Below are 27,538 nucleotides of genomic sequence, written 5' to 3'. Positions count from 1 at the left end.
GTATTGGTAGAGATCAGTCTTGTATTGGTAGAGATCAGTTTTGTATTTGTATTCAATCTAGTAGTAAATTTGAATATTTTATTTTGATACAGTTTACTTTTGTAAATACTGTACATTGCAGTGATTCCTAGTTTTTGAATTAAAGTTCTGTATTTGTTTAAAAAGGATTTTCACTTATTCAATCTCTAAGATAGTATTTAGATCTAGACATATACATTTATAGAATCCTCTTGTAAATAGCTTCTTGTAGCATCTGACATCTCAAGAAAGAATCTACAACTATAGCAATTCTCAGCACCATCAACGAATTAGTACCTTCAGTATTTACAAGAAGAAGAAGAGAACTCGTGATATATATATTTCTAAGTACTTTGCCCGATCTAAACTCAAATTTAAGCAGCCAACGCCACCTGCCGGATAAAGCCCAGTAGTTGCCTAGGATCCACATGATCTTGCAGTGTTTTAAGGTTTTCTGTTTCCAAATATTTTCCTCTAATATTCTGGTATCTGGGGCAATCTATCAAGTACAACTTCTTTCCCTTCTGCGATCCCAATCAAATTAATTTATTACAAATAGCTAAGTAACTAATTGGTTAATTTCGTTTCCTATTTTTTTGTCCAAATCAGTGCCAACAATAATGATGTTTTCAATACAAACAAACGAAAAAGTACTATGACACATGAAACTAAATTACATTGAAACTAAAAGTAAAAGTACATTGACACATGAAAGTAAAAGTACATTGACACATAATAGTAAAAGTACACTGACAGATGAAAGTAAAAGTACATTGACACATGAAAGTAAAAGTACATTGATACATGAAAGTAAAAGTACATTGACACATGAAAGTAAAAGTACATTGACACATGAAAGTAAAAGTACATTGACACATGAAAGTAAAAGTACATTGACACATGAAAGTAAAAGTACAATACAAACAAACGAAAAAGTACTATGACACATGAAACTAAATTACATTGACACATGAAAGTAAAAGTACATTGACACATGAAAGTAAAAGTACATTGACACATGAAAGTAAAAGTACATTGACACATGAAAGTAAAAGTACATTGACACATGAAAGTAAAAGTACAATACAAACAAACGAAAAAGTACTATGACACATGAAAGTAAAAGTACATTGACACATGAAAGTAAAAGTACATTGACACATGAAAGTAAAAGTACATTGACACATGAAAGTAAAAGTACATTGACACATGAAAGTAAAAGTACATTGACACATGAAAGTAAAAGTACATTGACACATGAAAGTAAAAGTACATTGACACATGAAAGTAAAAGTACATTGACACATGAAAGTAAAAGTACATTGACACATGAAAGTAAAAGTACAATACAAACAAACGAAAAAGTACTATGACACATGAAACTAAATTACATTGAAAGTAAAAGTACATTGACACATGAAAGTAAAAGTACATTGACACATGAAAGTAAAAGTACAATACAAACAAACGAAAAAGTACTATGACACATGAAACTAAAGTACATTGACACTAAAAGTAAAAGTACATAGACACGTGAAACTAAAAGTACATTGACATGCAAAATTAATTGCCAAGTTAAAAATGTAACTTTTAAAAATTCAAATTAAACACAAAAATAAAAAAACACAAAAATAGAAAGAAAGAATATGGCTTAACATTCTGAGTTAATTGATAACATTTTAATGATTACTGATATAATTAATTGCACAAGTATCTACTGTATACATCAATACGCCTCAAGTTTAAACAATATAATGCATGTAAAATCTCGCTACAATTAGTTTTCTATTCATTTATTGTGAATGTTAAACATGTTTGGGAATGGATACAGTCCGGAGTAGAGAACTTTAGTGTATATATGTATCGGTATGGTAGTTTCATCTACATTAAGGCACTTGTAATATATTTTACTAATTCGTAACTGATATCAATGTTGAAACTTGTGCGACTAAATCCTTGTTCCCTAATGAAAGTTTGAGAAAGTCTGGAGCTTATTGAAAATACTGAAGACTTGTAGATTGACATGAAGTTAGCTCTAAGGATTTCTTATCCTGTTCTCCGTAAATAGCTGAACTCAGATAAGATGTGACTATATATATATATATATACAAAGCAATTTTTTTTCAGAAGAGGAGTCCACTAAATGGAACAAAGTTATTTCCCTTAGCTCCTAAAAAATCGTACAACGAGTAGGACTTTGACAATATTGAATTAAAGTTTCTGTGCAACGGCAATATCTGAACATGACAACTTTAGAGTTTTATGGCACGACAAATTGAGGTGTAAATTGATGTATTAATACAATCTATAACATGTGCATATTATATAACCAATTACTTTGTGGTAGGTATAAATCTTTCTATACAATTTATCACTTGTAAAAAAAAAAAAGAATAAATATAATTTCGCTAAAAAAAACTCATAACATTCAATACTAAATAAATATAGTATTAAAAAAATTAATAAAAAGGCTTTATATTCACACATTCACAGATTACAGAATCAGGAAGACACATTCATACGAGCATTTTTTTTTTAAATATGATGCATATTCACGTTAGGTAGCTTATTTGATAGGAATGAACAATCCACATGATAGAAACGAATGTTTGTAAAATGTTTTACATGTTTCGGATGTTCCTTCAGAGTTGAAGATAATTACTTCCTAGTCCAAACCTCCCGCAGGACGACGGGGGATGGGAGCGGGCAGGGTTTGAACCCGGGACCATCGATAAATCTGAACGACAGTCCAGCGTGCAAACCGCACGACCAGGCAGCCATCCAATAGCCTGATATATATATCTATTGGACTGTGGAGTTGAAAGACTGCTGATCTTTTGACCATGAAAGAAATACGGACAAAAAGGGAGGTAAGGACAATCATCATAACATGCATGTGCATAATACAAAATATAACATATATATATTAACATATATATTAACCATACTACATCAAAGGCCATAGTGTAGACAATGCCATTATACATAATATGACTTTTATAGGTTTAAGTGTCAACTAGTTCAAATGGATAGTTGTGTCACGAAACGATATTTTATTGCTTTGTGTAGAGTTTACCTCACTTTAAGTATTATACAGTTAACAAGTTCAGAAACTCTTCTATGGCTACCAGATGTTACACTCCAGAAAGTGTGTTGTCTATTGAGAGATTACTAACTAACTGACTATGGATCTCAAATACAGCTTCACTTGTTTCACACCTATCAGAACGAGAAACATTTGTGTTCAACATTCGCTGATCATCAAAGCACTTTTATCTGTGAACAAAAAATCATGAAAGATAAATTATCATCGGTAGCTGGAGTAATTAGCCTTTTATTCCTATACACAGTGCTGATTATCTTTTCCAGTCTCTAGTTCATGTTTATTAAAAATAGTCTTTTTTTTAGTTCTCATTTTTCATGTTCGAGGGTTCAGATCAGTAATCCTAATAGGTATCTGAGAAGAACCGCACAGTGGTTTCCATATTAGGCAGTTCTCCATACAGTTTTTCTTCTATTGGAGGGTTTCGAGCAAGTGTTTTGTTCGGGTCTCTTGATAGGTATGCAGCTTTGAAGGACATGGTCTAATTCTATTTTGTCCGGTCCTAGGGCGAAAAATTATGCGTTGGTCACGTCGGGATAGCTTATAATAGGCGTCCTTTTGTATTTTAGTGTTGGGCAGTAATTTCTACTTTCTGTTCTCTGCTCCTGGCTTCATAAGCAGAGAAAAAAGAATCACCAGCTTGCTTGTGTGGGCTCCTTTGAGAAGGAGAGTCCGAACCCCTACATGCAAGGCGGGACTCCACAGGCAGGACGCCGGATCTATAAGAATCATTTCTGAACTCCAACATAGATGAGGTTGCGTGTCAATGTGTTATGCACCAGGTGGCCCATTGACTACGGCTTTATCCTGCTTTTCTTTCTGGGTATGCACCATAGTTTTTGATCAGCAAAGATCATCAAGGCAGCAGTTGTTTAATTTTTGAATGATCTCTCCTAGATGAATTTTTTATTCCCTAGTTTAGTAAGTTAACTTGTTTCACCTACTATGGTTTACAGTTTAAGTGCCCTACACTCTCTTTTTGCAAGTGGGAAGCGTAGCGTGGTCGAGAGGCTAAGTACGCTTGAACTTGGCTTGGCTTGGCTCGAGGTTCGACACCCGACTCGGGCAGAGTTGTGTTTACATAAAGGCAGCACGGAAAACCTACTCCCAGATACCCCCCCCCCCCACTGGTCCACAAAGGAGATTAGACCAAAGCGCTCTGAGCATGCTATAAGCATGAAAGTAGCGATATAAAAAGCTATAATAATAATAATAATAATAATAATAATAATAATCATTTTCCTGGATTTTGTATATGTTTTAAGTGAAATGCCCCCACCTCATCCTCCATGACTGCAAACCAGTTGGTCCGCGGCTGTTTATTTGGTATTCACATCTAATACTTGTATCTAAGTTTTGTTTCCCCTTATCCTCAACCTTGGTAGATGTTATGTCCCTCAAGATTAAAAAAAACTTAAGAGAGTTTATAGTTAAATTTGATTAACGATAACAGTGTAGCCAGTCTCTAAGATAATAGTCTAGCAAATCTCTAGTTAGAGTTTAAGGATAACAGTGTAGCCAGTGACTAAAGTTAATTGAGGCTAACAGTCTAGCCAAATAATAGTGTATCATGTTTCTAGTTATAGTTCAATCATGATAATAATGTAATCATTCACCAGTCAGACAAGCATTTGTTGCAACCTTCTGATTTCAAAATAGATCTCTATGTGCACACGTGGACGAAGAGAGAACAAAGAAAAAAAAAGCTTACTTTATTTTAAATAAACAATTTTTAATTTTGGATCATTTTTTAATTGAATCTTAAACTGAAATAGACAAATAAATGTAGCGATAAGTAGTTTAAATCCACTTTACATTCTGAAGGGCAGTGAGGCCAAATCTACAGCCGGCATGACCAATTCCTGAAGATACACTTTGGCACATCGGCACAATTCAGACCATGTCGTGCCCGTAGTCCTTTAAGGATTACTCTCCCTTTATATCACAAGGGCTAAATGCCACGCAGTTAAGTAATTAAAAGCAAGGTCTATTCACAGTACTTCACAATGTAACAACATATGTGTTTCACAATTTGCAGATACAGTGCTCTACAGTTTACTAAATACAGTACTTTGCAATACAAAAGTGACACAGAAATTAATAATGTATCAAATAAAATACTTTAAAAATGTCAAATACAGTACTTTACAAGGTTCTAGATACAGTAATTCTCAATTTACCAGACACTGTAGTGCTTAATGTAGAAATACAAGATACATTCGAGGTTACTCAAATGACTTACCTGAAACCATGGAGCTACATGAAGCGCCCAAATAGCCACTTTACTGTGGAGTTGAGGCTGGATCTTTCCAGGTGGATATTCTTCCCGTTGAACTTCAACTCCCTGATGGCACATTTCGTCTGTCGGATGGAGGCCCAGAACACAAATTGTGTCAACGCTTTCTCTAGAGTTTGATTCTCGTCATCCGGGGCCTTGACTGACAGCGTTTGAAGTTTCAGACACCTACGTTCGTTTAGAGAGAAAAAGAAAAAGATTCAATCACAATGATGGGATATCAAGAGGTAGGATCGCGTTGATATTCTCTTCACTTTTTTCTAAGTTGGTTTATTTCCTCAAGTGGTAATGGGTATAAGCACCTTACTACCTAAAAATGGTAATGGGTATAAACACTTCACTACCTATAAATGAAAGTGGGTTGTTTGTAAAATGTTTTACATGTTTCGGATGTTCCTTCAGAGTTGAAGATAGTTTACTTCCTAGTCCAAACTTCCCGCAGGACGACGGGGGATGGGAGCGGGCAGGGTTTAAACCCGGGACCATCGATAAATCCGAACGACAGTCCAGCGTGCAAACCTCACGACCAGGCAGCCATCCATATAATGGGCAACTCGCGACAGGCCTAAGAAAAACTTGTCGTCCTCACCTCTGATAAGTCGATGTAATCAAACGGAACTTCAAAGCAGTGGGCATTGATGCTTACTACTGGGAAGGAAATAGCCCAAGACCGCATCAGGAGAGAGAGTGACCAAGCAAGCTATGGGCAGCTTTTAAAGAGAAGCGTGCCAAACGGAAAGTGGCAGGCTCCTTCACCATCAAAGCGAATACCACCTTAACCTGCGATACATCCGTCTTGAGAGTGGGTCTCATAAGTCCCATGAAATAGTGTTCCAGAGATGAACCATAGTCGTTCTATGATTGAAGGAGGCCAACAAGTGCGTTTTAACGAAATCGAATACCGATTTTCTCACCTTCTTATAATGTCATCAAACAAGGGAGCAAACTTTTCAGAGCTATACCGCAAAGCAATGTCAATGTGGCGAATTGTGTTCTGAAAGAAAGAAAAATAGTTATGTAAACAAGTAAATACAAAGAAAAATGTTTTAAAAAATATTTCTTCCATTATTATAGTTGTACTACACCATAAAAGCAATTATTCCGCACTCAACTAATTTATGATAGGTTAAAAAAAAAGAGGATCTAAAACACTCCCCCCCCCCCAATGCTAGGCATATGTATAGATCTTTCTAGTTTGGTTATACGATCCAGGCTTTGAAACATTTAAAGACATTTGTCAAGGCTGTTGACAGAGATTTGGTCAGAGATAAAGCATTGATATTGTGCATTGATTACTATTGATACAATGTGTAAGTATTGCTATGTTTTTGGGTCCAGAAATTTAAAAAAACAACTTAAATATTAGGTTGCTCTTACTCTAATTACAGACTCCCTCGCGAGAAGGACAATTGTATCTGGTTAATTGTCGACCCAAATCGCAGTTCCATTGTCTTTACAATAGCCCTCGTAAACTTGCTGGTCGCTTACACTCTTTTGCCTCCGACCTGGGATTGAATCTTGGTGACGTCTGGGATTTTGAATCTCGTGATCTTTAGGGAGCATCTGAGTCCACCCAGCTCTAATGGGTACCTTACATTAATTGGGGAAAAGTTGGTCGTTGTGCAGGCCATATGACACCCACGTAGACCGTGAGCCACAAAAACAGATGACTTGTACATCACCTGCCCTATAGATCGCAAGGTCTGAAAGAGAACTAAAGAGTCTGCACACTAGATCCTCCATCTCTCAATCACCCCCAAACATAAACAAAATCAACTCTTGACAGGTTAGCACGTAGAAAAGGTTAGTAAGCGGGGAACAGGTTTACAACAGTATCGTATTCATATTATATTGTCACAAATTAATTCTAGCTGTCTAGCTAATGATTTATTCTAGCTGTCTAGCTAATGATTTATTCTAGCTGTCTAGCTAATGACTTATTCTAGCTGTCTAGCTAATGACTTATTCTAGCTGTCTAGCTATGATTTATTCTAGCTGTCTAGCTATGATTTATTCTAGCTAATGACTTATTCTAGCTGTCTAGCTAATTATTTGTTCTAGCTAATGACTTATTCTAGCTGTCTAGCTAATGATTTCTACGCCAGACGGTGCGCAGAATGTTCAAGTACATCTTGTTATTTATTCAGCTCTTTAATAAAAACAAAGAAACGAGAGTGCGGTGTTAAAAAGATGCATGCCAAATTTAATTTTGGGATGATTATATTTTGAAAAATGATATTGGTAAAACCAAAGTTTTCACTGCGTAGCCAATTATTTAGCTTTTGTTTTTATTCATTAAGATATACACAAACTGTCAAATTTCTTGGAAAATCGCTACGAGTCATTTTGGAAGTCTCAGTCTAGTGTTTGCAAGGAAGTGTGACCCAAACAAAAAAGGTGAGGTTACCTTAAATGTTTCAGAGATATACGATAAGCAGACCAAGACATCCTCCTCCACCCAAAAATCAAACCTTGTGCTGCGATCAACTTTCCAGTCTAGTCGAGTCAGCGGGATATTCCTTTTCAGAATCTGCCTGAATTTGTAATAGTTGTGCACGTTCTGGAGGTGAAAAGATAGAAAACTGTCAGAGCCATTTTCAAGACAAGATTTGTTTTCCCATTCTAAACAATGTCAAGGAAGCTATATTAAAAGATCTTTTTAGCCAACGAAATAAAGAAATTAGTTTGTACTACAAGTGAAATGGATTAGAAATTTTGGTTTACAGTGTGTGCGTGTGTGTGTGTGTGTGTTTGTGTGTGTGTGTGTGTTCGTCTTTGGTGATGGTGAGAGAAGAAGTTAGCGATTGATTGGTTGCTATGTAGTGTGAATGATGCAAAATTGTCGTAAGCTATCTTGGGTACACCAGACGAGTCCAAAAGACCAAAGTGAAAAGACTTGTTCTTGTAGTGAGTGAGATTTTGTTCAAAATACCATTTTATATTATCACTAGTCTACTAGATTTATTTCGTTTCATCTCAAGTTACATTTTTCTATATTTTAATAAAAGTTTTATTTTGTTTATGTTCACAAAAGAATTTATTCAAGTCATATAAAGTTTTACAAGTGAAATTATAATACGCCTACAGCTGTTTAGTTGTCTAACAGCAATTTGGTTCTACAAGTCAACAATTGTCAACAGTATATATCCTGTTTTCTGTACATCGGATTTTTATTAGCTAATAATTTTAGATATAGATTAGCCTACAAAAATGCCTATAAAGGACCAACTCGGTCTGTTATTAGAAAGTAATATTCACTTTGTTTCTTTTTTTTATAATACGGATAGGTTACTCTATATACGCTGCTTTTTTAGGTCTAGATCTTTGAGGGACAAAAAAAAAAAAAAATGTGTAAAGAATGAACTAAGAAGCGAATGGGATGTTTCTTTTTTCAAATGGTTCCGCCGGAACGACAGAGCCTCATCAAGAGGTGTTTCCTTCCGAAGTAGTGGGCGTATTGCGTGGGTGAAGGGGTATTATATTGCAGGCAGATTAAGATTTTATGGCATATTGGCACAACTTAGGCCATGTCGTATCCTTAGTCCTTCAAGGACCTACTCCTCCATTCAAAAAGGACAGTAGGGACTTTAGCTCTTCAAGCTACATAAATGGGCGTAAGAGGTCATTAATACAAGAGAGTTTGAAAAGAGTAGAAAAGAAAGAGAGAGAGAGAGAGAGAGTTATTTCCATTGCTATTTTAAATGTATTAACCCATCAAACTATCAACACCCGGCTAAGGAAATCAACAAGTATTAATATTTCCATTGCCATTTTAAATGTATTCATCAACACCCGGCTAAGGAAATCAACAAGTAACTCACAGTTAAGATGTAATGGACCTCCAGCTGAGGGCAAGCGTCCTTCAGAATTTCCCAGCTCTGAGTGGACACATGCTCCTCCTCACACCCTTCATCAGTGTAGATACGTAAGTGTTTCAAGGTGGCGATACCAGCAATGACTTCCACGACATCGTCACAGATGTACAGAGAGCTGATGGACAACGCTGTCGACAGAGACAATCAACTATCCAGCACCAGGGTTTCCCAGTTCCAAGAACTACTGGCATAATGAACTAGCCTACACGTTGAATTTATCTCTCTAAACAATAAGTGTTCGGCTAAATACTCAGAATGTGTGAATTGTTTCGTGAAGGAAAACTTTTGATCTAGACTTTTTAACGGGCTGCAACTAAAATGGATTCTAAAAGAAATAGTTTCGGGATTCAACTGCTTGAAAATGTTATGTTTACCAATGTTTTAAGCTAAAATCAAGGAATAGTGTAAAAAGAAGATGAAGCTATTTATTTTTATTGTTCCGCTGCTGGTTTTCACAAATCCTTCTATTTGGAGCAGGGGTTCTTAAACTGTGAGTCGCGAAGCCCATGGGGGTCGATTGACGATTTGCCAGGAGTCGCCTAAGACCATCGAAAATATGGATTGTTTTTGTCTATTCTTCTATTGCTGTGTGTGTGTGTGGGGGGGGTCGAGACAGAGTGGGGGATTCTAAAATGGGGTCGCCGAGCTTAAAAGGTTGAGAACCGCTGATTTAGAGAGTCGTTTATTTACATCTCTAGAAAACACTAACAATGTTATCGCTGCCGTCCCTTCGCCCAGGATCCGCCAGTGCGCACTGATACTTGACAATTATTAATTTTTTGCTAACGAAACTTATTGACGATCAGAAAATGTGTGTTTCTCTTAGACAAGGTGAAAGTCGGAATATACACAAACTTCAGTACACTTTTATTTAGTATAAGTATGTCAAATAAAAATGTGTGCCTCTGTAATACATGGCGTCCTTCACCCTGACATCACACAGCTGATCAATGAAGAATTGATTAACTCATTGTTAACCAGCTCACAAAAGCTAATTCTAATAATAAAATATAAGCCTTTATATAGAATTATAGATCCTAGGTCTATTTAGGCTTAAAAGCTATTTGTAAAGTCAGTTAGTCAGGAATGGTCCATTAAAAGGTCACTAAGGTTAGACAGTATGTACAAAAATGTCTGTATGTTCTCAACAGTGTTACAGCTATAAAGTCAATTTAAAAAGTAAGTCACCTTTCAGTTTTGTAAAATAAGTGATTGGCTCTAATAGTACCATAGGCAGTACGTCTGTGCCCAGGTTGTCGGCAAATAATCCATCGATAATCAGTTTCTTTATCCGAGATCCACAATTGTTGGCAGCTTTGACTAACATCATTGTACCTGGGGAAAATGACCAAAGAGAATCAAAGAGCTTTAGACATCAAACGTATAGTTCTCAAGGTAAACTGATGCGAGGAAAGACAATTTATTAAATAGATAGATAGATAGATAGATAGATAGATAGATAGATAGATAGATAGATAGATAGATAGATAGATAGATAGATAGATAGATAGATAGATAGATAGATAGATAGATAGATAGATAGATAGATAGATAGATAGATAGATAGATAAATAGATAGATAGATAGATAGATAGATAGATAGATAGATAGATAGATAGATAGATAGATAGATAAACAGACAGACAGAAAGACAGACAGACAGAGAGACAGACAGATTGAAAGACAGACAGACAGAGAGACAGACAGATAGATAAGATAGATAGATAGATAGATAGATAGATAGATAGATAGATAGATAGATAGATAGATAGATAGATAGATAGATAGATAGATAGATAGGTAGATGAGTTCTAACCTTGTTCCAGGTCCAAGCCAGCACAGGACAGATTCAAAACCTTCAGATTTGTTTGACAGTCGAGTAAGCCACGCAACGTCATGATCAGATCTTTACGCTTGCCACATGTCAACCACCTCATGGTCAATCGACTCATGTTGGCCACCCGCAATGAGACAAGCTTGTTCACTTTGTGGTTCAGTAAGTAGCGCAAAAGCCTGACCAAATACACCAACGAGTCCCATTCTTTGTGAACAAGAACAGCGCCTGCGTCCACTAGTAGAAAAAAGTAGGTACAAGTAGTGTAGGTCGACAGGAAGGTAAGTAGCTAGGAATTTAGGTAGTAGATAGATAGGTAGGTAAATAGGTGGATAGGTAGGTAGGTAAGTGGATAGGTAGGTAGGTAGGTGGATAGGTAGGTAAGCGGGTTGGTAAGTTAGTACGTAGATAGGCAGTAGGTAGTAAGGTAATAAGTAGGTAGCTAGGTAAATAGGCAGGTAGGTATGTATGCCAGTAGGTGGTTAGGTAGAAGATAGGTTGGTAAGTAGCTAGACAGTTTGGTTGGTCTATCTAATGATAGGTAGGTAGATAGGTAGATAGGTATGCAGTAAGTAAGTAGGTAGGTAGTTCTGTAGGTGATTTGATAGGTAAGAAGTCAAAAGGTAGAAAGATATAAATAGAAAGACAAATAGGTAGACAGATAGTCCAACAGAGAAAGAAAGAGAAAGACACGTGCTAAGAGGCTTGACTGATTTAGGCACAACAACTGTACCCAGAGCCCACTTCGACAAACACACACACAAACACACACACACAAAATCAGTGTTTCCCAAACTGTCTTCCTCGAAGCCCTAGTCTTCAACGAGGCCTGAATAGGTGTTCCACGAACTACTGGAATAATTAACTAGTAGACCACCACATGAATTAAACTCTCTAAAAACATAAGCAAAGTTAAGAAAAGTCTTCCGCTAAATACTCAGAGTGTAGGAATGTTCCGTTAAGGAAAAAGTCTGGGAAACACTGCAGTAAATAACCATTGCATTTATTAAGTTAAAGAATTTAATATTTATGTAGTTTTCGATTCTATGTCATCTCCTGGTCAAGAGAAATGAGAGCCTTACCTTTGCAGTCAATATTCAAGTAACGGACTGCAACTGGCAACACCTTTTGGGTAAACCGTTTGGCTTTCCAATCTTCTACTCTGTTAAATCGGAAATTAAGTTTCCTCCAGATATCACCTGAGGTCAAAGGCTCAGACCAAAGTGGACAGGCCACTGCCATATTGTACCGGTCCTTGTTGGGCAGTAATGCGTAAATTCGCTTCAACGCAGGATACGGCAATAGCCTCCAATCATGTTCTACAATCTCATTGTTCTGTAGAGACCAAAAAAAAAATAATTGAAGATGTTAATTGTGTTAAGATAAGTACGCCACATATAATCTCACACTGCCTCAACATTCTAAGATATCAATCTACCCCGAACTCTGTTCCGTGGATTACTTGGGTCCCGCGAGGCCGGAGTACATATTCCACGAACCATTGGAGTTGATTACGTAGCAGTGAATGAACTCCCAAGTCAATTCAGAAGATATATTTGATTTTATTGCCTGTTCTTGGTAACGGATAAAACTCCACGACAACATCACTATGACCTTTGAACTGATATAGAATGCATCCAAAAATGAACAAACGCTGTGCTTCTGTCCTGGCTTCGTATCAAGCAGTAAGCGTAACGATCAAACACACATACAACTTTTTAAAAAATAGAACTTTCTCCTTAACAACCAAAAAAGTTCTCCTTGACAACCAAAATAGCTCTCCTCAACAACCAAAAAAGTTCTCCATGACAAACAAAAAAAGTTCTCCATGACAACCAAAAAAGTACTCCTTAACAACCAAAAAAGCTCTCCTTGACAACCAAAACAAAAGTTCTCCTTGACAACCAAAATAGCTCTCCTTAACAACCAAAACAAAAGTTCTCCTTGACAACCAAAATAGCTCTCCTTAACAACCAAAAATAAGTTATCAAATTAGAGTTCTCCTTGACAAACAAAATAAACAGCTTACCTTGACAACCAAAATAGAAATTTTACCTTTAAAATCAAGATAGAAAGCTCTACTTGACAACACATATTTAGAGTACTTCTAACCATTTAACAAACTGTTTCTCAAAGGGGCCTTTCTACTTGGAACATCCACAAGGATGATGTGGCACAGAAAAGAAAAATGAGAGTCTTTTGAGGATTCAGCCTCTGGCTTCTCCTGTAGCCCGATCGTCTGAGGATATATGGACCCCGAAAGAAAAAAACATAGCCATTGTTCAACCAGACCACTGGAAAAGGCTGGGGGGGGGGGGGAGGCAAGCTTCCAATGGTTTTTAAGTCCTATGACAATTACAAATCTGGTATAAGTTTAACCAGGACCTTGACCTTGGTATACTTTCAGAGTTTTAAGTAAGTTATATGAAAAAAAAAACAACAACTTTTTATATCACCTCGTCTGAGTTCTCACATAATGCATTCGATGTGGTATCGTTCAACTCTAATCTGGCAATCTTGATGGGCAGTCCATCGTCACTGTGACTCTGATGTGGGCGCCGACCTTTTACTAAACCACCTAAAACAATGACAAATATTTGATGGAAGGAGAAATACAAAAATGTTTTATTAACATTTGAACTCTAGCATCTAGTAGTGCATGGGTGGAGGGTGGGGAAAGTTGGCGCGTTTTTCGAAAATGGCGCTAATGATTTTCCTAGAAATTTGATTGTTTATTACATATTTTGGGAAAAAATAACTAGCTAATTGGCCACACATTGAAAACAGTGGTTTGACCTTTATATTTGTTTCAAAATAAATTCATCTTAAAATTAAATTTGGCATAGGTCTTTGTTTTAAACACGAATTCAGTGGGAATTCCCGCAGTGAACTTTCATTTCTGTGTAGCCAGTAAAACAGTTGAATACAAAAATAGACGTAGATAAACGATTGCGCACCATCTAATGTAGAAACAAATTCATTATTGAGTATACTTGAAAAAAACACGTTTAGCATTACAGGACATATATAAGAAATTATAATCCGAAAATCCAGCTTCTTGGGGTAGGAATACAAGAAACTGTTTTATATTTGTTTTGTTTTTTTTTCGTTTTTGTTTTTTGTTGTTTCTAGACAATGTTATGAATGCAAATAATGCATGGGACTGTGACTTACTGACGATGCACCTAACTTAATTCTAGGGTGCACGTTCTGTTATATAAATTGTTATATAAATTGTTATATAAATTGTTATATAAATTGTTATATAAATGTATGTCATTTAGTTACTTTGATCAGCGCGTGCATTTGTGTAGATGACAATGACACGGGGAATGTCATGTTAGAAGTCACTGACAGAAGAGAATCCTGATCCTTTTGTTTGTATGTGTGGACTATTTTTTTTAATTCTTTGTACTTGTTAGATGCTTGTACCCGGTCCTACTTGGAGAGTAAATTATAAATATAGCCATCTTGTCTCAGTAATGCATTGTTTCTTTGTTACCACTTTGTCTGACCAAACATTAAACGAACTCGATCTGGTCCATGAAGGTTAGTACAGAACTCTTACCTGACACTTGTGAAGAGCGACATCGTGACTCACCAAGGGAACTGTCACAAGTCTATGGTCAGACAAAAGAGATTAGGACACGAGATACTGATACATTAATGGAACATAAATGATAGCCATAGTCATTAAAATAACATAGGCCTACACAAGATCAATATACATCTATTCACTAGCGGATCCAGAACTTTTGTGTTGGCGTAGATTTTTTTGATTTTTTTTCCAAACCCAAACCCTAAAACAGATATATATATTGTTGTAAACCTGGTGGTGACACAGATGGGGGTAGTGCTGTGTGTTTTTAACCTATCCAAACCGCCACAGTCCAGCGCAGGACGAGCGGTCAACCGTGACCAGTGACAGTACACGCCAGTTCGGCAAGGGCCAATGTCGTAAATATTACGCACGCAAGTCACGGCGAAAGTGATCAACTGGAGTGGTCAAGAAGGTTCGTGTAGGCCACTATATAAGAGCGAGTGTGTCAGAAAGACTTCACTTCAATTTACCTCGCAATGTGACCAGTACGAGGCGAGAACCAGAACGGTGTGTGAGGTCAGGCGGAGCAAGATTAGGTTTTTGTAAAGACAGTGCTAATTTTAATACTCAATGGCTATCACGTGACAGTTTTTCCCCCTTGTCTTATCAATATTATCACGTGACTAAATGTTGTTTACTTACGATTGGTGAATGAGGACCATTGGTTAGCCCTCCGCCTACTGGTGTTTGTAATTGTTTTTTGTATAGCACAATGGTCACTATTATTATACTAAATATTCTATGGTCCAATAACTCATGTGAACCAGTTGGGAGAGAGGGGGGGGGGAGAGATTTTCGTGCTATAACAAATATTTTTTTTTTAAAGTTTAGATAAGGGAAATAACTGTACATTTATTGACATATTTTTCAATAAAGTAAGATTAGATTTTCCCTTAAATCAGTAGAACTTCTTCATTATCACTAATTAATGAACTTTTTTTTAATTGATACATGTTTTGTCATCAACAATGAATAATTGTGTGAAGTTTCAATTTGATCCGTAAATGGGAAGTGTGAGAAATAACGTTTAAAACAAAATTGTACCAGACAGACAGACAGACAGACAATGTTGATCTAAGATTTGTAACACTAAATGGACAGCATTAATGTATATTATCAAGGCAATAGGACGTTAAAGAAGTTATCAACGTGTTCAAATGGTGTAAAAGTTTATTAAGAGACTATGCTATAATAGTTGAATATCGAGTACTTCACAAGAGTAGGCCTTTATCATCTGAATACATAATTGCAAATTGCTGAGGACAAGAGAACAGCGCTGGCAGAAGAAAAGAGTCACAGAAAAAAAAGCAAGGCTAATGATACTAGCTCCAACTGGAATAAACTGCTTAGTGTAGATCCGAACATTCCGGGCTCACATATAGGTCTCACCAGCCACATAAGAGGCATAAGACCACAGAGCAAAGCCCTCAGCCCTCTGGATGACAAAAGTGGTCTACATCGAACCACGATGGACGAACTATATAAACATTATTAAAGTGTATTAACACAATACAATACAGCAATATATTATCAGTACTTAATAAAAAAACAGATGCAATACGGCACTGTTTACGCCAGCGATGCCCAACCTGATTCGACGTGCGGGCCATTTTAATCTCCGACACTCTTCGAGGGGAAAATGACCGAAAAGATACAATAACGAAATGAATTGACCTGAAACAATTCTTTTTAGAAACCAGTGAATCTAGTTCTTACATTAATTAATGAAATATCTAAAAGTTGTCTGTTGTTATACGTAGGAAGAAAGCTTCATTTCTTTACTTAGATTGTGAGCAACTTTGGACTAGCTTCTAACTACACATTTTCTTGCCTCTTTTAGTTAAATATTCCCATCTATCTTCCAAAGTCTAGTTTAACAATCTTTTTTTTTTCGCGACTGAAACCAAGAATGACGTCATATTTGTTTTAAAGTGCCGTTTATTTCTTGTTCATTTTCTTTACAAATAAAATATTTTGGCTAAACATGACTTAGTAGCAGGTTCCACACAAAAAAAGTAAAGAACCATTCACTTTTCCAGGTAGATTCTAAATTCAGAGTCCACTTGTAGTTTCTTCGGCTCTCTCATTTCATAAACTTACAAATGTTAAAGGTTATAGTACCGATCCATCAGAGAGAAAGTGAGTACCCTAACGTTGGGAAGATGCATTAAAAGTAACTTTTTTCTTCTGGAAAAAAAAAGGGGAGGGGGGGTTCTACACTTTGTGCTGACGTGTCAGCCTGGCCGGATAGAACCACGTCGCAGGCCGGATCTGGTTCGCGGGCCGTATTTTGGGCTTCACTGGTTAACGCTAGTAAATAATATACTTTATGAATTCTGGTTACTTGAACTATTTAGGCAAAGAGTTTGATATACTCGGTACCGGTATAAGGTTTTCAGTTCGAAAATTAGACAATATTTGAAGAGATACGTTTGTAAACAGGAGCGCTATGTTTCGTCATATTAAATTAGCTTAAAAAGGTGGGGTGGTAATGGGGGGCAGGCAGAAATCACCTTATAAGATTCAGACGTGCTAGGACTATCCATCACTTTGGCGACCTTCTCTGGCGGATCATCTTCTGTGTCACTGGAAGGAGGGCGGCGACCCTTTACAACATCCCCAATGACCACGCCCACGGCTAATAATTCATTCAGAATAACTAGAAGAAAAAAAAATAGAGACATTTCCTAAGATAAACTCGTATACATTTACATAACATGTTAGATAGAAACTGACTGGGACATACAAATGTCCCACATGCAACTCAAGTGCTCAGTTTAGGAGTCTGTAATCAGGAGTCAGGAATCAAGATCCAGGAATCAGTAGCCATAAATCAGGAGACAGATTCGACACCTCAGAATAGAGGAATGTGAGTACCATCGAGACTTTAGATTATGATTATAAGTCCATGAATCTACTGCTACATCCTACAAATGACGTTGATAAGATGGGGTTCATAGTCCTCCTCTGTAAAACATCTGATCTTAAATTCACTAAAGATAGTCGTGTCTCCCTCAATGCATAAAATAGTTCTTACTACTTCACCTCCGAAATATGTCAAACAACAAAACAACTATTAAGATTTTTTCTAGGCTCCATAAAATTATTTTCTAAGTATTAATTCTATAATATTCTAGATAGATCTATATTCTAGATTGTCTACAAAGAAAAGGTGAATTTAGATAGACCTATATTATAGATTGTCTACAAAGAAAGGAAAGTTGAATCTTGATAGATCTAGATCTATATACATGAAGCCCGAAAAGAGGGACATGAATATAGAGCCGCCATAACATGATTTCGAATCTCCTCAGAAAACTTAAATCCGTTGGCGCCGAACAGTGAGGTATGATCTATTCTAGATCTCTAAATCTAGATTGTATGCCTAAGTAGCAGTGGCGTCACTAGGGGGGTGAGGAGGGATGAGGACCGCACTGGGTGCCACCCACCTTATTGACGCCACTGCTAAGTAGTCTAGATCTACATTAAGTCTACGTCTTTTTCATAAATTATTGATCTACATTAAAAACAGATTCTCAATCTAAATCTAGACTATAAACTATAACAATTTATATATTAAAAATAGATTCTTATTATAGTGATTCTAGATCTAGATCTTAATAAAACTTACATGACATTGCAGCCTTTCAGTATAAAATTATTGAAATTTAGATCTAGATATATCTAATCTAGAAGTAGAACCTAGAAAATCATAAGATTTAGAAAATTTTATCTGTTCTACAAGTAGATGTAGATTAGATATTATAATATATAATAAAGTCTCTATATTTATAAAGAATATAGATTCTAGATCTGATCTAGATATATTTAAACTTAGATATCTAGATCTAGATTATTATATAGTCTAGATCTAGATTTAAGATTAGATTCTAGATCTAGAATCTGGGACAGTAGGCCTATAAAAGCCTTAAAAAGGACTCCTTGAAAGTCACTGTTACAACAAATATTGATCAAAGCTAATATTGCATACTAGTCTACTTAGATCTAGATCTAGTACTAGAGATTCTAGTCGAACTTCAAGACAAATGTTGAAACGTAATACAGTAACAAGAATTCTCTGTGTGTGGCTAAAATGTGACGGACAGCGTCAACAAATAGTCTCTAGAGTGACGGCCATTGAAGTAAACAAAACAAAACTGTGACGTCAAAAAAAGTGTCTAAATAGTTTAGCGCTGTTTAGCACTTAGTTACATTCTTTTAGGAAATAAATAATAATAAAGAAATCTAGTTACATTCTTTTAGGAAATAAATAATAATAAAGAAATCTAGTTACATTCTTTTAGGAAATAAATAATAATAAAGAAATCTAGTTACATTCTTTTAGGAAATAAATAATAATAAAGAAATCTGATAATGAGCGACAATGGAAGTTGGCTAAAATAAATAATTAGACTTAGGTCCTCCCGCGCCGTTCGGCGCATTGGGCGGCAAGCTGTCTCCACAAAGATCTGTCACTAGCAATGTCTGAAGCCTCCTCCCCCTGGTGTCCAATGTTCTGAGATGCTCCGTGAAGGCATCCCCAACATTTGTTATGATGCTACCAAGGTATGTGAACTTGTCCAACTCTTTAAGCTTTGACTCGCCAAATCTGACGGGGGCACACTTTGCCTTATATCCCACTCGCAAAATTTTAGTCTTATCCAAGTTATTGCGTAAGCCAATTTTGGGTGCCTCTCTATCTAGGCTCTCCGTCATTTCTTGTATACATCTATTTCTAGCCTCGAGTAGTGCAACGTCATCGGCGAAGTCCAAGTCCGTTATTCGATTTTGTTCACGTCATGGAATACCAAAGGCAGTCTGATTCATTGCTCTCCTCATTATGTAGTGGTTAGGAGGAAGAGGAAGGGAGATAAGATGCACCCCTGTCTCACACCTGTCTCGATGGTAAAAAAAAACCTCGGTTGTTCCTTCTTCTGTTTTAATGTAGCATCTAGATTGACTGTATAGGTGTCGTGGGATCTGGACGAAGTTTTCGGGGATACCGTATTCTCTAAATATTTTCCATAGTGACACTCGGTGGACACAATCAAACGCTTTCTTAAAGTCTATGAAACTGATGGTTAGTCATTGTTGGTACGCGGTACTCGAGACTTTGTCCTATGATATTTCGTAGAACGAAGATCTACTCTGCACATGATCTGCCTAATCGTAAGCCTGCTTGTTCTTCTCAGCACTGTTTTGTTGAGACGGAAAATAAATAATACATTGTCATTATTTCTGAACTCCGATTAATTTCAGAAGAGGAAGGACTACTCCGCCCGTAGTGCTCTGGCAAGAAACTGTGCCGTCCGGCGTAGACCCCATACAGATCTAGTAAGATTCCAGATTATTGTTATAATAGCAGACGAGGCGAGAGTGACAATATGCCTTCACAGACGTTACGAAGAATTTCGTTACCTTTCATAGGACGGTACTACTGCAGATCTGACTCATTACCAAAAATGTTCAGTTTTAAAATAAAAAGGCAAGGTCTTCGAGTCTGAAGATTAAGGATGAGTACTGTATGTCACATGACTATGCAGACTCAACCGTTCGCCTGTTTTCTTCCCACCCTCTGCTCCTGTTTTCGGTAAGAGCTTTTCCTGAACTGAAGTAAGTTCCGTTTGAAAAACTTCTGGAGAGCGACTTTGTAACAGTCTCAATGAATGTGTTGACAGCAAGTTGAAGCTCCTGCTCTATGTGCGCAAGAAGGACCCAGTTACCCGCATAAGGAAGTTCTGTTCATCTCTTTCATTTTAGCACGGGCTAAGCCTGGTGCATGGGTTGTCGGAAAACGATGCATAGGTGATTAGGAGGAAAGGAGAAAACTGTGGACTTTTGTTATTGCGGTGTCTAATGAAAAACCAAATTGTGGACTCCCAATATTTTAAAATCTTTTTTTTACTTCCTCCAAATAATATCCATATTAGATTTAGCTATAGTCTCGGAGGATTTCAGAATCCTTCAATCTTCAATTTATTAGCATTCGAATTTAGTACTTTGGACCACTTGACCACTCTGCCATCCCGACCCATAGTGAAATTTAAATGTGTGTATCTTTTCAGTCATGTGAATTATGAAAAAAAAAGCTATTGTTTGTTGTTACCTAAAAATTATTTGTGTCATTAGTCTTATCTAGCTTCTCTTTTGTAGTCGAAGATGAACACATTTCTCATTTCCTATTAACTCCAAAATGTCTATTTAGTCCAAAGCTGGCCACATAGATGGCATGGGTAGGTTAGGTATGTTAGGTATGTATGCCTGCTTTTTTTTCTTGAAACTCCGACACTCACGGCTTCACGCCAAATAACAATTATTATTATTATTATTATTATTATTATAGCTTTTATATAGCGCTACTTTCATGCTTATAGCATGCTCAGAGCGCTTTTGGTCCAATCTCATTTGTGGACCGGTGGGGGGTGGGGAGGGGGTATCTAGGAGTTGGTTTTCCGTGCTGCCTTTAGGCGCTCAGTAAACACAACTCTGCCCGAGTCGGGTGTCGAACCTCGAGCCCCCTTCTAGGTAGCCAAGCCAAGCCAAGTTCAAGCGCAGTTAGCCTCTCGACCACGGCAAACATTTAACAGCTATATCTACTGGCTAGTAGGTATAGATTTCGGTCGACTTTTTACATCTATTTTGTTCAGCGGCTTTCGGTCATCCATGATTCTCTTCAGGTAGGAGTCGTTTTAGTTCATTTTACCCGGATCTCAGATCTATGGGCTTCATATGATCAAGTTAAACCATGATTAAACCAGATTTATTAGAGGGCCATTATACTTGAAATACTAGTGCAACTATATATCGCTATTTCAGTGTTCATATAATAGACTAGCAATACCCACCGGCTACGCCCGTTGATTTAGTCCGAAGTTTTTATTGTTCATTTTGTCCTACGTATAATTTTGACCTGCCCGTAAATACGAGTATAACCCCCCCCCCCAAAACACTTCGATTTAACAAACAGCCTTATTTGAACTATCTGACTATTCAACGTAAAATTTCAAGTCCAACTTATTTATCTGGGTTTGCGTAGTCATGTGAAACACTTCAGGCATCCTTAACCTTCGTAATAGACGTTTTTAAAAAAAGGTCCCTTTCAGACCTTGCGATCTATGGGGCAGATAATGTAAAGGTCATCTGTTTCTGCCAGGTACCCATTAGAGCTTGATAGACTCAGCTGCGCCATAAGGATCCAGAAATTAAAAATTTCAGTATTCACCAGGAGTCGAACCCAAGCCTCTCGCTCATACCAATCGCCTTACCACTCAACCACCACACCCCGAATCGAAGACTTTGTCATTATTATTATTATTTAACTGTATTATAAATCGTAATTTGATTTTATCAGAAAAAAATAGTAAACAAAGGCAAATCAAATTTCAAGAAAATGAACCATGCTAAATTATTTCATTTTATAAATTTATTCATTGCAAACGAAATGCAAACGACATTAGAATATATTGGGCGAAATCAAATTTAAACTACAGCCACGAAACTCACTTTAATCACAGTCGCCTGAGAGTGATTATTTAAACCTTTTGAATTGATAAGATATAATATGATAAGAATAGATAGGATGGACATGATACATGATACATATTGTTTGTCTTTGTAATTCATAGATATTCCTAGGCCCTACCAGATCATATATAGGATCTACGAAGTATGTTTGAAGGGGTGTAGGGTGGTGAATGTATTGGGCTGAGGAGATATACCCCTGCTTAACATAAAAAGATAAAAGCTACTTCCCAGAATGCTAAACAAAAAAGACATTGCGATTGTGAAGTTTAACTTGAACACGAAAAGATCATTTTATTAAGAAACGTACCCAGAGATTTCTTTGCCCATTGCATTCATGTATCCGCGGAGTTCTATTTGTTTAATACAGAGACAAGAAAAAGGGTCTATAAGGTCTAATAAGGACTCCAGGTTTCAATAACCCTAGTTATTACACCTATCTCTAATTTAAACTTTCCTATATGTTGGAACTACAGCATTCATCAAATATACTTGACCAAATGAACAGAGCACTGAACAACAAATGTATGCATTAAAAAAAAGTTAAACAAGTAAATAAATGCAGTATTTACCATCAGTTAAACTCTACCACAAAGATATTGAAGTGTAAAGCTTCCGAGTGAATTAAGTTTTTAAAGTGGCAAAGAGGACCCAGCAGTGACCTATATGTTTTTCTAATATTGACACTGATAAAGCCGTTCACTGATAAGGGTCAATTTCAATTCCTTTGAGGCTCTAATTTCTCTAAGAGAAATTCATATCATACTTATAATATATACAAATATACATATATGCTTCTAAATGACGAGTATAAGGCACTGTCTAAAAATTGTAAATAAGTGTGTAAATATATACTTTGCAAAATAACAAAGAACGGGTCTACGGTTCTATTAAATATTTATTATATGTTTGTCCTTTTTAAATATATATATATATAAACAACAGGGGCGTAGCTAGGAATTTGCCTTCATTTGGGGGCTGGAGGACTTGAACTCTTTGGGGGCCCCTGCATTTTGCGTAATATTTAATATTTAATGTAAAAAGCACTCATTTGGGAGACCCCTTAAGTGGGGACCCTGGTGGATTTTCAAATTCTCCCCCTTCCTCCCCCCCCATCCTAGCTACGCCTCTGATAAACGATTTCTTATAACTTTGACAAACGAATTTTTATAACTTGCTTTTTTTTTTTGTAATCATGGACGAAAAGAGATAATGATCGAATTAATCCCTCAAAAAGAATAAAAGATAATAAACAATGAAAAAGCACGTGATCATTCTGACCAATGAAACAAAAATGGAAGTTAAAAAAAAAAACATTACAATATCCTGTATTTAACCAGGTTGAGGTCAAGTGATGAAGCGGATAAACAAAAAAATGGTTCAAAGCTCTCAAACGTGAAAGATGTGTAGACCATCAATGATGCTGAAGTTGCCCTCCGCATGCAGTCTCTAAACCAATGCAAATCTTAAGGTTCAAGTTGAGGTGAAAGACACAGTGGGTAGGAGTAACGTTGCTATGAAACATTTCAATTTTAAAAATGGTCTCCTGGAAGAGGACAAACAGAACATTATGTCACAGTGACACCAAAAAAGATTTGCAGTCAAAATATAATGACTTGGATTTCATTTTAAAGGTTCCATAATGTTGTTATTGCCGGAAGTGAATGTGGCTAAAAGTACACGTGTTCCATTACCTATAAAATGCTTCTAATGGCACGTGTCTCTTATTGCCTTGGTAACCAGTCCACTCTTGGCCATTTAAGTTTGGCTCAGATATTCAGCCCTGCAGAACTATTAACACTGACAGAAGAAGGGTCAAAGGCGAGAAACTAGTACCTAAAGCTGAGATACACTACGGTTGGGAACAGAGCAGGAAGGACTCCAGTAAGTCTCTGTAGTAATACCTCGTAACCCCCATACAGATCTAGTGACCGTCCTGCCCCCCCCCCCTTACCTCTCGGAGCTGTGGACATTCGTAAAAATTATGCGACACTGTTTCGACGCTCTCTCCACAGTGAGGGCATCGGGATCATAGTTCGGATGGAACCGGACCAATTATGCCCCAATAGAACAGAGTGTTCCTTCCTACACTACGCAATGATTGCCTGGTCTGACCTCCTCAACCGAACCGCCACCACCGATCATCGCGATCTGGGTGACGCATACACTGCCAGACACCACGGGCCCTCTCGGAGTCCTCTCAAGATTTTCACTACTTCTCAATATGAGTGCTCGGATTTCTGCCGTTGCTTGTGGTACCTAAACCAGAAAATATCTGGTTGGAGAAGCTCAGTGGCTTTGATTGAGCACCTACCTTGAAGGAAATCCCCTAATTCAAACCCGCTGCTTTTCGGTAAAACCTATAAATGGAAAACACTTTTGGGAATCAATCTGAAAAGAAAAAACAGGAGCCTTCGACCCTTCGGGAAGCTTGAAAGTTAACAAATAAGGTAACAAATATTGGCCCTTTTTATCATCTCAATGTAGTCAGCGCTATTTTGACGACGCTATTTTATCTTTCGCTACTTTGTCCGTCACGAACAAAGAACCTCAACTCATTATTTACCTAAGCTAATCGTGAGCTAATCAATATGTTTCAGCTCCTATTTATTTGATACTGGAAGAGCTAATCTTAAGTGTCCCAAAGTTTATTTACCTGTTAGAGAAAGTACTAAATTGCATCAGCTCTTATTTACCTGATACAGGAAGAACTAATCAATATGTGCCCAGCACCCACTCCAAAATGTTATTGATCCAAGACTGCCCCTGTGGAACATTGACCCCGTTCAGAGTGAACTGGCCGATCTCATTCTTTGCTTGACCATTCACTGTTTTACGCACACATTTTCTCATAGCAGACTTGAATGTTTTTGAGGTACTGTCAGAGGACTTCACATTCAGCGCTTTGAGTTTGGTACATCTGGGGCAGAGGGGATCATAAGCAGAAAGAGAAATATCGTTGAACAAAACAAGCAGAAAGTTACGTCTTTAAATATATATATATATATATATATAGCTAGGGATTTGGAGGCCCTGGGAGCTTGATATCTTTAGGGGCCCCTGCATTTTGACATTCGACATCATGATATGAGATAATGACGTAATATTTAGAGTAAAAACAAATTTCGGACACTTTGGGGGCTCCATTCAAGTGGGGGCCCGGGGGATTTTCAAATAAGCCCCCCTCTCCCCCACCCTAGGTACGCCCCTGAGTGTGGTCACTTGTTTAGATATAGTCTGTTCATTTCTTTAGAAATAGTGTCGTCATTTGGATACCTGACATCTCATCGCTGCCTTTAGTCCCACCTAGGGCGTATTGGCCAACAACCAACTCACTCTAGGCGTCTCGGTTCTGGACGAGTATCTCCAGTCCAACAGTCTCCCAAGTCTTTCCAATCTCATTGGCATCCGCGTTCAATTCTTGGCGCTATGTAACGTATGTCTTCGTCTATACTTGGCGCTATGTAACGTATGTCTTCGTCTATACTTGGCGCTATGTAACGTATGTCTTCGTCTATACTTGGCGCTATGTAACGTATGTCTTCGTCTACACTTGGTGCTATGTAACGTATGTCTTCCTCTATACTTGGCGGTATGTAACGTATGTCTTCGTCTACACTTGGTGCTATGTAACGTATGTCTTCGTCTACACTTGGTGCTATGTAACGTATGTCTTCGTCTATACTTGGCGCTATGTAACGTATGTCTTCGTCTATACTTGGCGCTATGTAACGTATGTCTTCGTCTACACTTGGTGCTATGTAACGTATGTCTTCGTCTACACTTGGTGCTATGTAACGTATGTCTTCGTCTATACTTGGCGCTATGTAACGTATGTCTTCGTCTATACTTGGCGCTATGTAACGTATGTCTTCGTCTATACTTGGCGCTATGTAACGTATGTCTTCGTCTATACTTGGCGCTATGTAACGTATGTCTTCGTCTATACTTGGCGCTATGTAACGTATGTCTTCCTCTATACTTGGCGCTATGTAACGTATGTCTTCGTCTATACTTGGCGCTATGTAACGTATGTCTTCGTCTAAACTTGGCGCTATGTAACGTATGTCTTCCTCTAAACTTGGCGCTATGTAACGTATGTCTTCCTCTAAACTTGGCGCTATGTAACGTATGTCTTCCTCTAAACTTGGCGCTATGTAACGTATGTCTTCCTCTATACTTGGCGCTATGTAACGTATGTCTTCCTCTATACTTGGCGCTATGTAACGTATGTCTTCCTCTATACTTGGCGCTATGTAACGTATGTCTTCCTCTAAACTTGGCGCTATGTAACGTATGTCTTCCTCTATACTTGGCGCTATGTAACGTATGTCTTCCTCTAAACTTGGCGCTATGTAACGTATGTCTTCCTCTATACTTGGCGCTATGTAACGTATGTCTTCCTCTATACTTGGCGCTATGTAACGTATGTCTTCCTCTATACTTGGCGCTATGTAACGTATGTCTTCCTCTAAACTTGGCGCTATGTAACATATGTCTTCCTCTATACTTGGCGCTATGTAACGTATGTCTTCCTCTATGCCTGGGGGTTCCGATTGAGGGCGTGTCCCTTGTGACATTGTATGCAGGCTATCTAACGGCGTCAATAAAGGATTTCTTTCTTTTTCCTTTCCTTTGTCTGCTACTTCTTCTGTACCTACTTGTCTAGTCTACACACTTGACTAGATTAAGTCTAGTCACTTGTTTAGATACACACTTGACTAGATTAAGTCTAGTCACTTGTTTAGATACACACTTGACTAGATTAAGTCTAGTCACTTGTTTAGATACACACTTGACTAGATTACGTCTAGTCACTTGTTTAGACACACACTTGACTAGATTAAGTTTAGTCACTTGTCAAACAAAGCATTAGGACTTATTAAAAGAAATTTCTATAAATCAAATAAGAACATAAAACTAAAATGTTATTTAACCTTGGTTAGGCCAATAATAGAATATGCATCCTCTGTTTGGGACCCCTCAACTCGAGAAAACATTAAGAAACTAGAACAGACACAAAATAGAGCAGTGCGATTCATAACAAACGAATATTCACATTTGACTAGAGTAACACATTTAGTAAAATCACTAAATTTAGAAAGCCTTCAGGACAGAAGGCTCAAAAGTAAAGTAGCAATAATACATAAAACACTGAACCATAATCTTCAAATACAAAAACAAAATTTAATAAAATACTCTGAAAGACACAAAGATAAAGGCACATTCCTCGTCCCATATGCTAGGACAAATTTGTTTAAATACTCCTTCTTCCCTAGTGCTATTAGAG

General features: G+C 37.3%; 2 protein-coding genes across 4 annotated transcripts in view; both read right to left on the bottom strand.

Annotated features, from left to right (window-relative positions):
- Window positions 1-1,675: 1,675 nt before the first annotated feature.
- LOC106063989 (F-box only protein 39-like) lies at window positions 1,676-18,889 on the bottom strand. 3 transcript variants are annotated; one of them, XM_056044827.1, is made up of 13 exons: window positions 18,719-18,889; window positions 18,359-18,429; window positions 17,241-17,386; window positions 14,695-14,746; window positions 13,583-13,704; window positions 12,209-12,461; window positions 11,109-11,363; window positions 10,481-10,627; window positions 9,239-9,420; window positions 7,825-7,977; window positions 6,332-6,411; window positions 5,364-5,585; window positions 1,676-3,294 (listed from the first exon to the last, which is right to left on the bottom strand). In XM_056044827.1, exons 2-12 carry the CDS (start codon window positions 18,363-18,365, stop codon window positions 5,378-5,380), a joined length of 1,605 nt encoding a protein of 534 aa, XP_055900802.1. In that variant the 5' UTR covers window positions 18,366-18,429; window positions 18,719-18,889; the 3' UTR covers window positions 1,676-3,294; window positions 5,364-5,377. The 3 variants fall into 3 exon arrangements, with proteins under 3 accessions (XP_055900802.1, XP_055900803.1, XP_055900804.1); XM_056044828.1 differs by lacking the exon at window positions 18,359-18,429 and having other exon boundaries at window positions 18,719-18,888; XM_056044829.1 differs by lacking the exon at window positions 18,359-18,429 and having other exon boundaries at window positions 18,746-18,882.
- Window positions 18,890-22,132: 3,243 nt separating this feature from the next.
- LOC106062599 (F-box only protein 39-like) overlaps window positions 22,133-27,538 on the bottom strand; it is a 29,685-nt gene continuing 24,279 nt past the window's right edge. Inside the window, exons 9-10 of the mRNA XM_013220898.2 lie at window positions 24,945-25,168; window positions 22,133-23,794 (exon numbers count right to left, since the gene is read on the bottom strand). Coding sequence (XP_013076352.2) covers window positions 24,964-25,168 — 205 coding nt within the window. The 3' untranslated portion in view covers window positions 22,133-23,794; window positions 24,945-24,963. The remainder of the gene's footprint in view (window positions 23,795-24,944; window positions 25,169-27,538) is intronic.

This window comes from Biomphalaria glabrata, chromosome 10 (genome assembly GCF_947242115.1).
Source record: "Biomphalaria glabrata chromosome 10, xgBioGlab47.1, whole genome shotgun sequence".
Lineage (NCBI taxonomy): Eukaryota > Metazoa > Mollusca > Gastropoda > Planorbidae > Biomphalaria > Biomphalaria glabrata.
Note: the sequence above shows the minus strand (reverse complement) of the source record. Positions and strands in the feature narration are given on the sequence as shown.

Coding starts and splice junctions, on each gene's coding strand:
- LOC106063989 (XM_056044827.1), bottom strand. Junction 10,628..11,108: donor TGGCTTGGACCTGGAACAAG/GTTAGAACTCAT, acceptor CATTTTCCCCAG/GTACAATGATGTTAGTCAAA. Junction 6,412..7,824: donor ATATCTCTGAAACATTTAAG/GTAACCTCACCT, acceptor TCTTTCTTTCAG/AACACAATTCGCCACATTGA.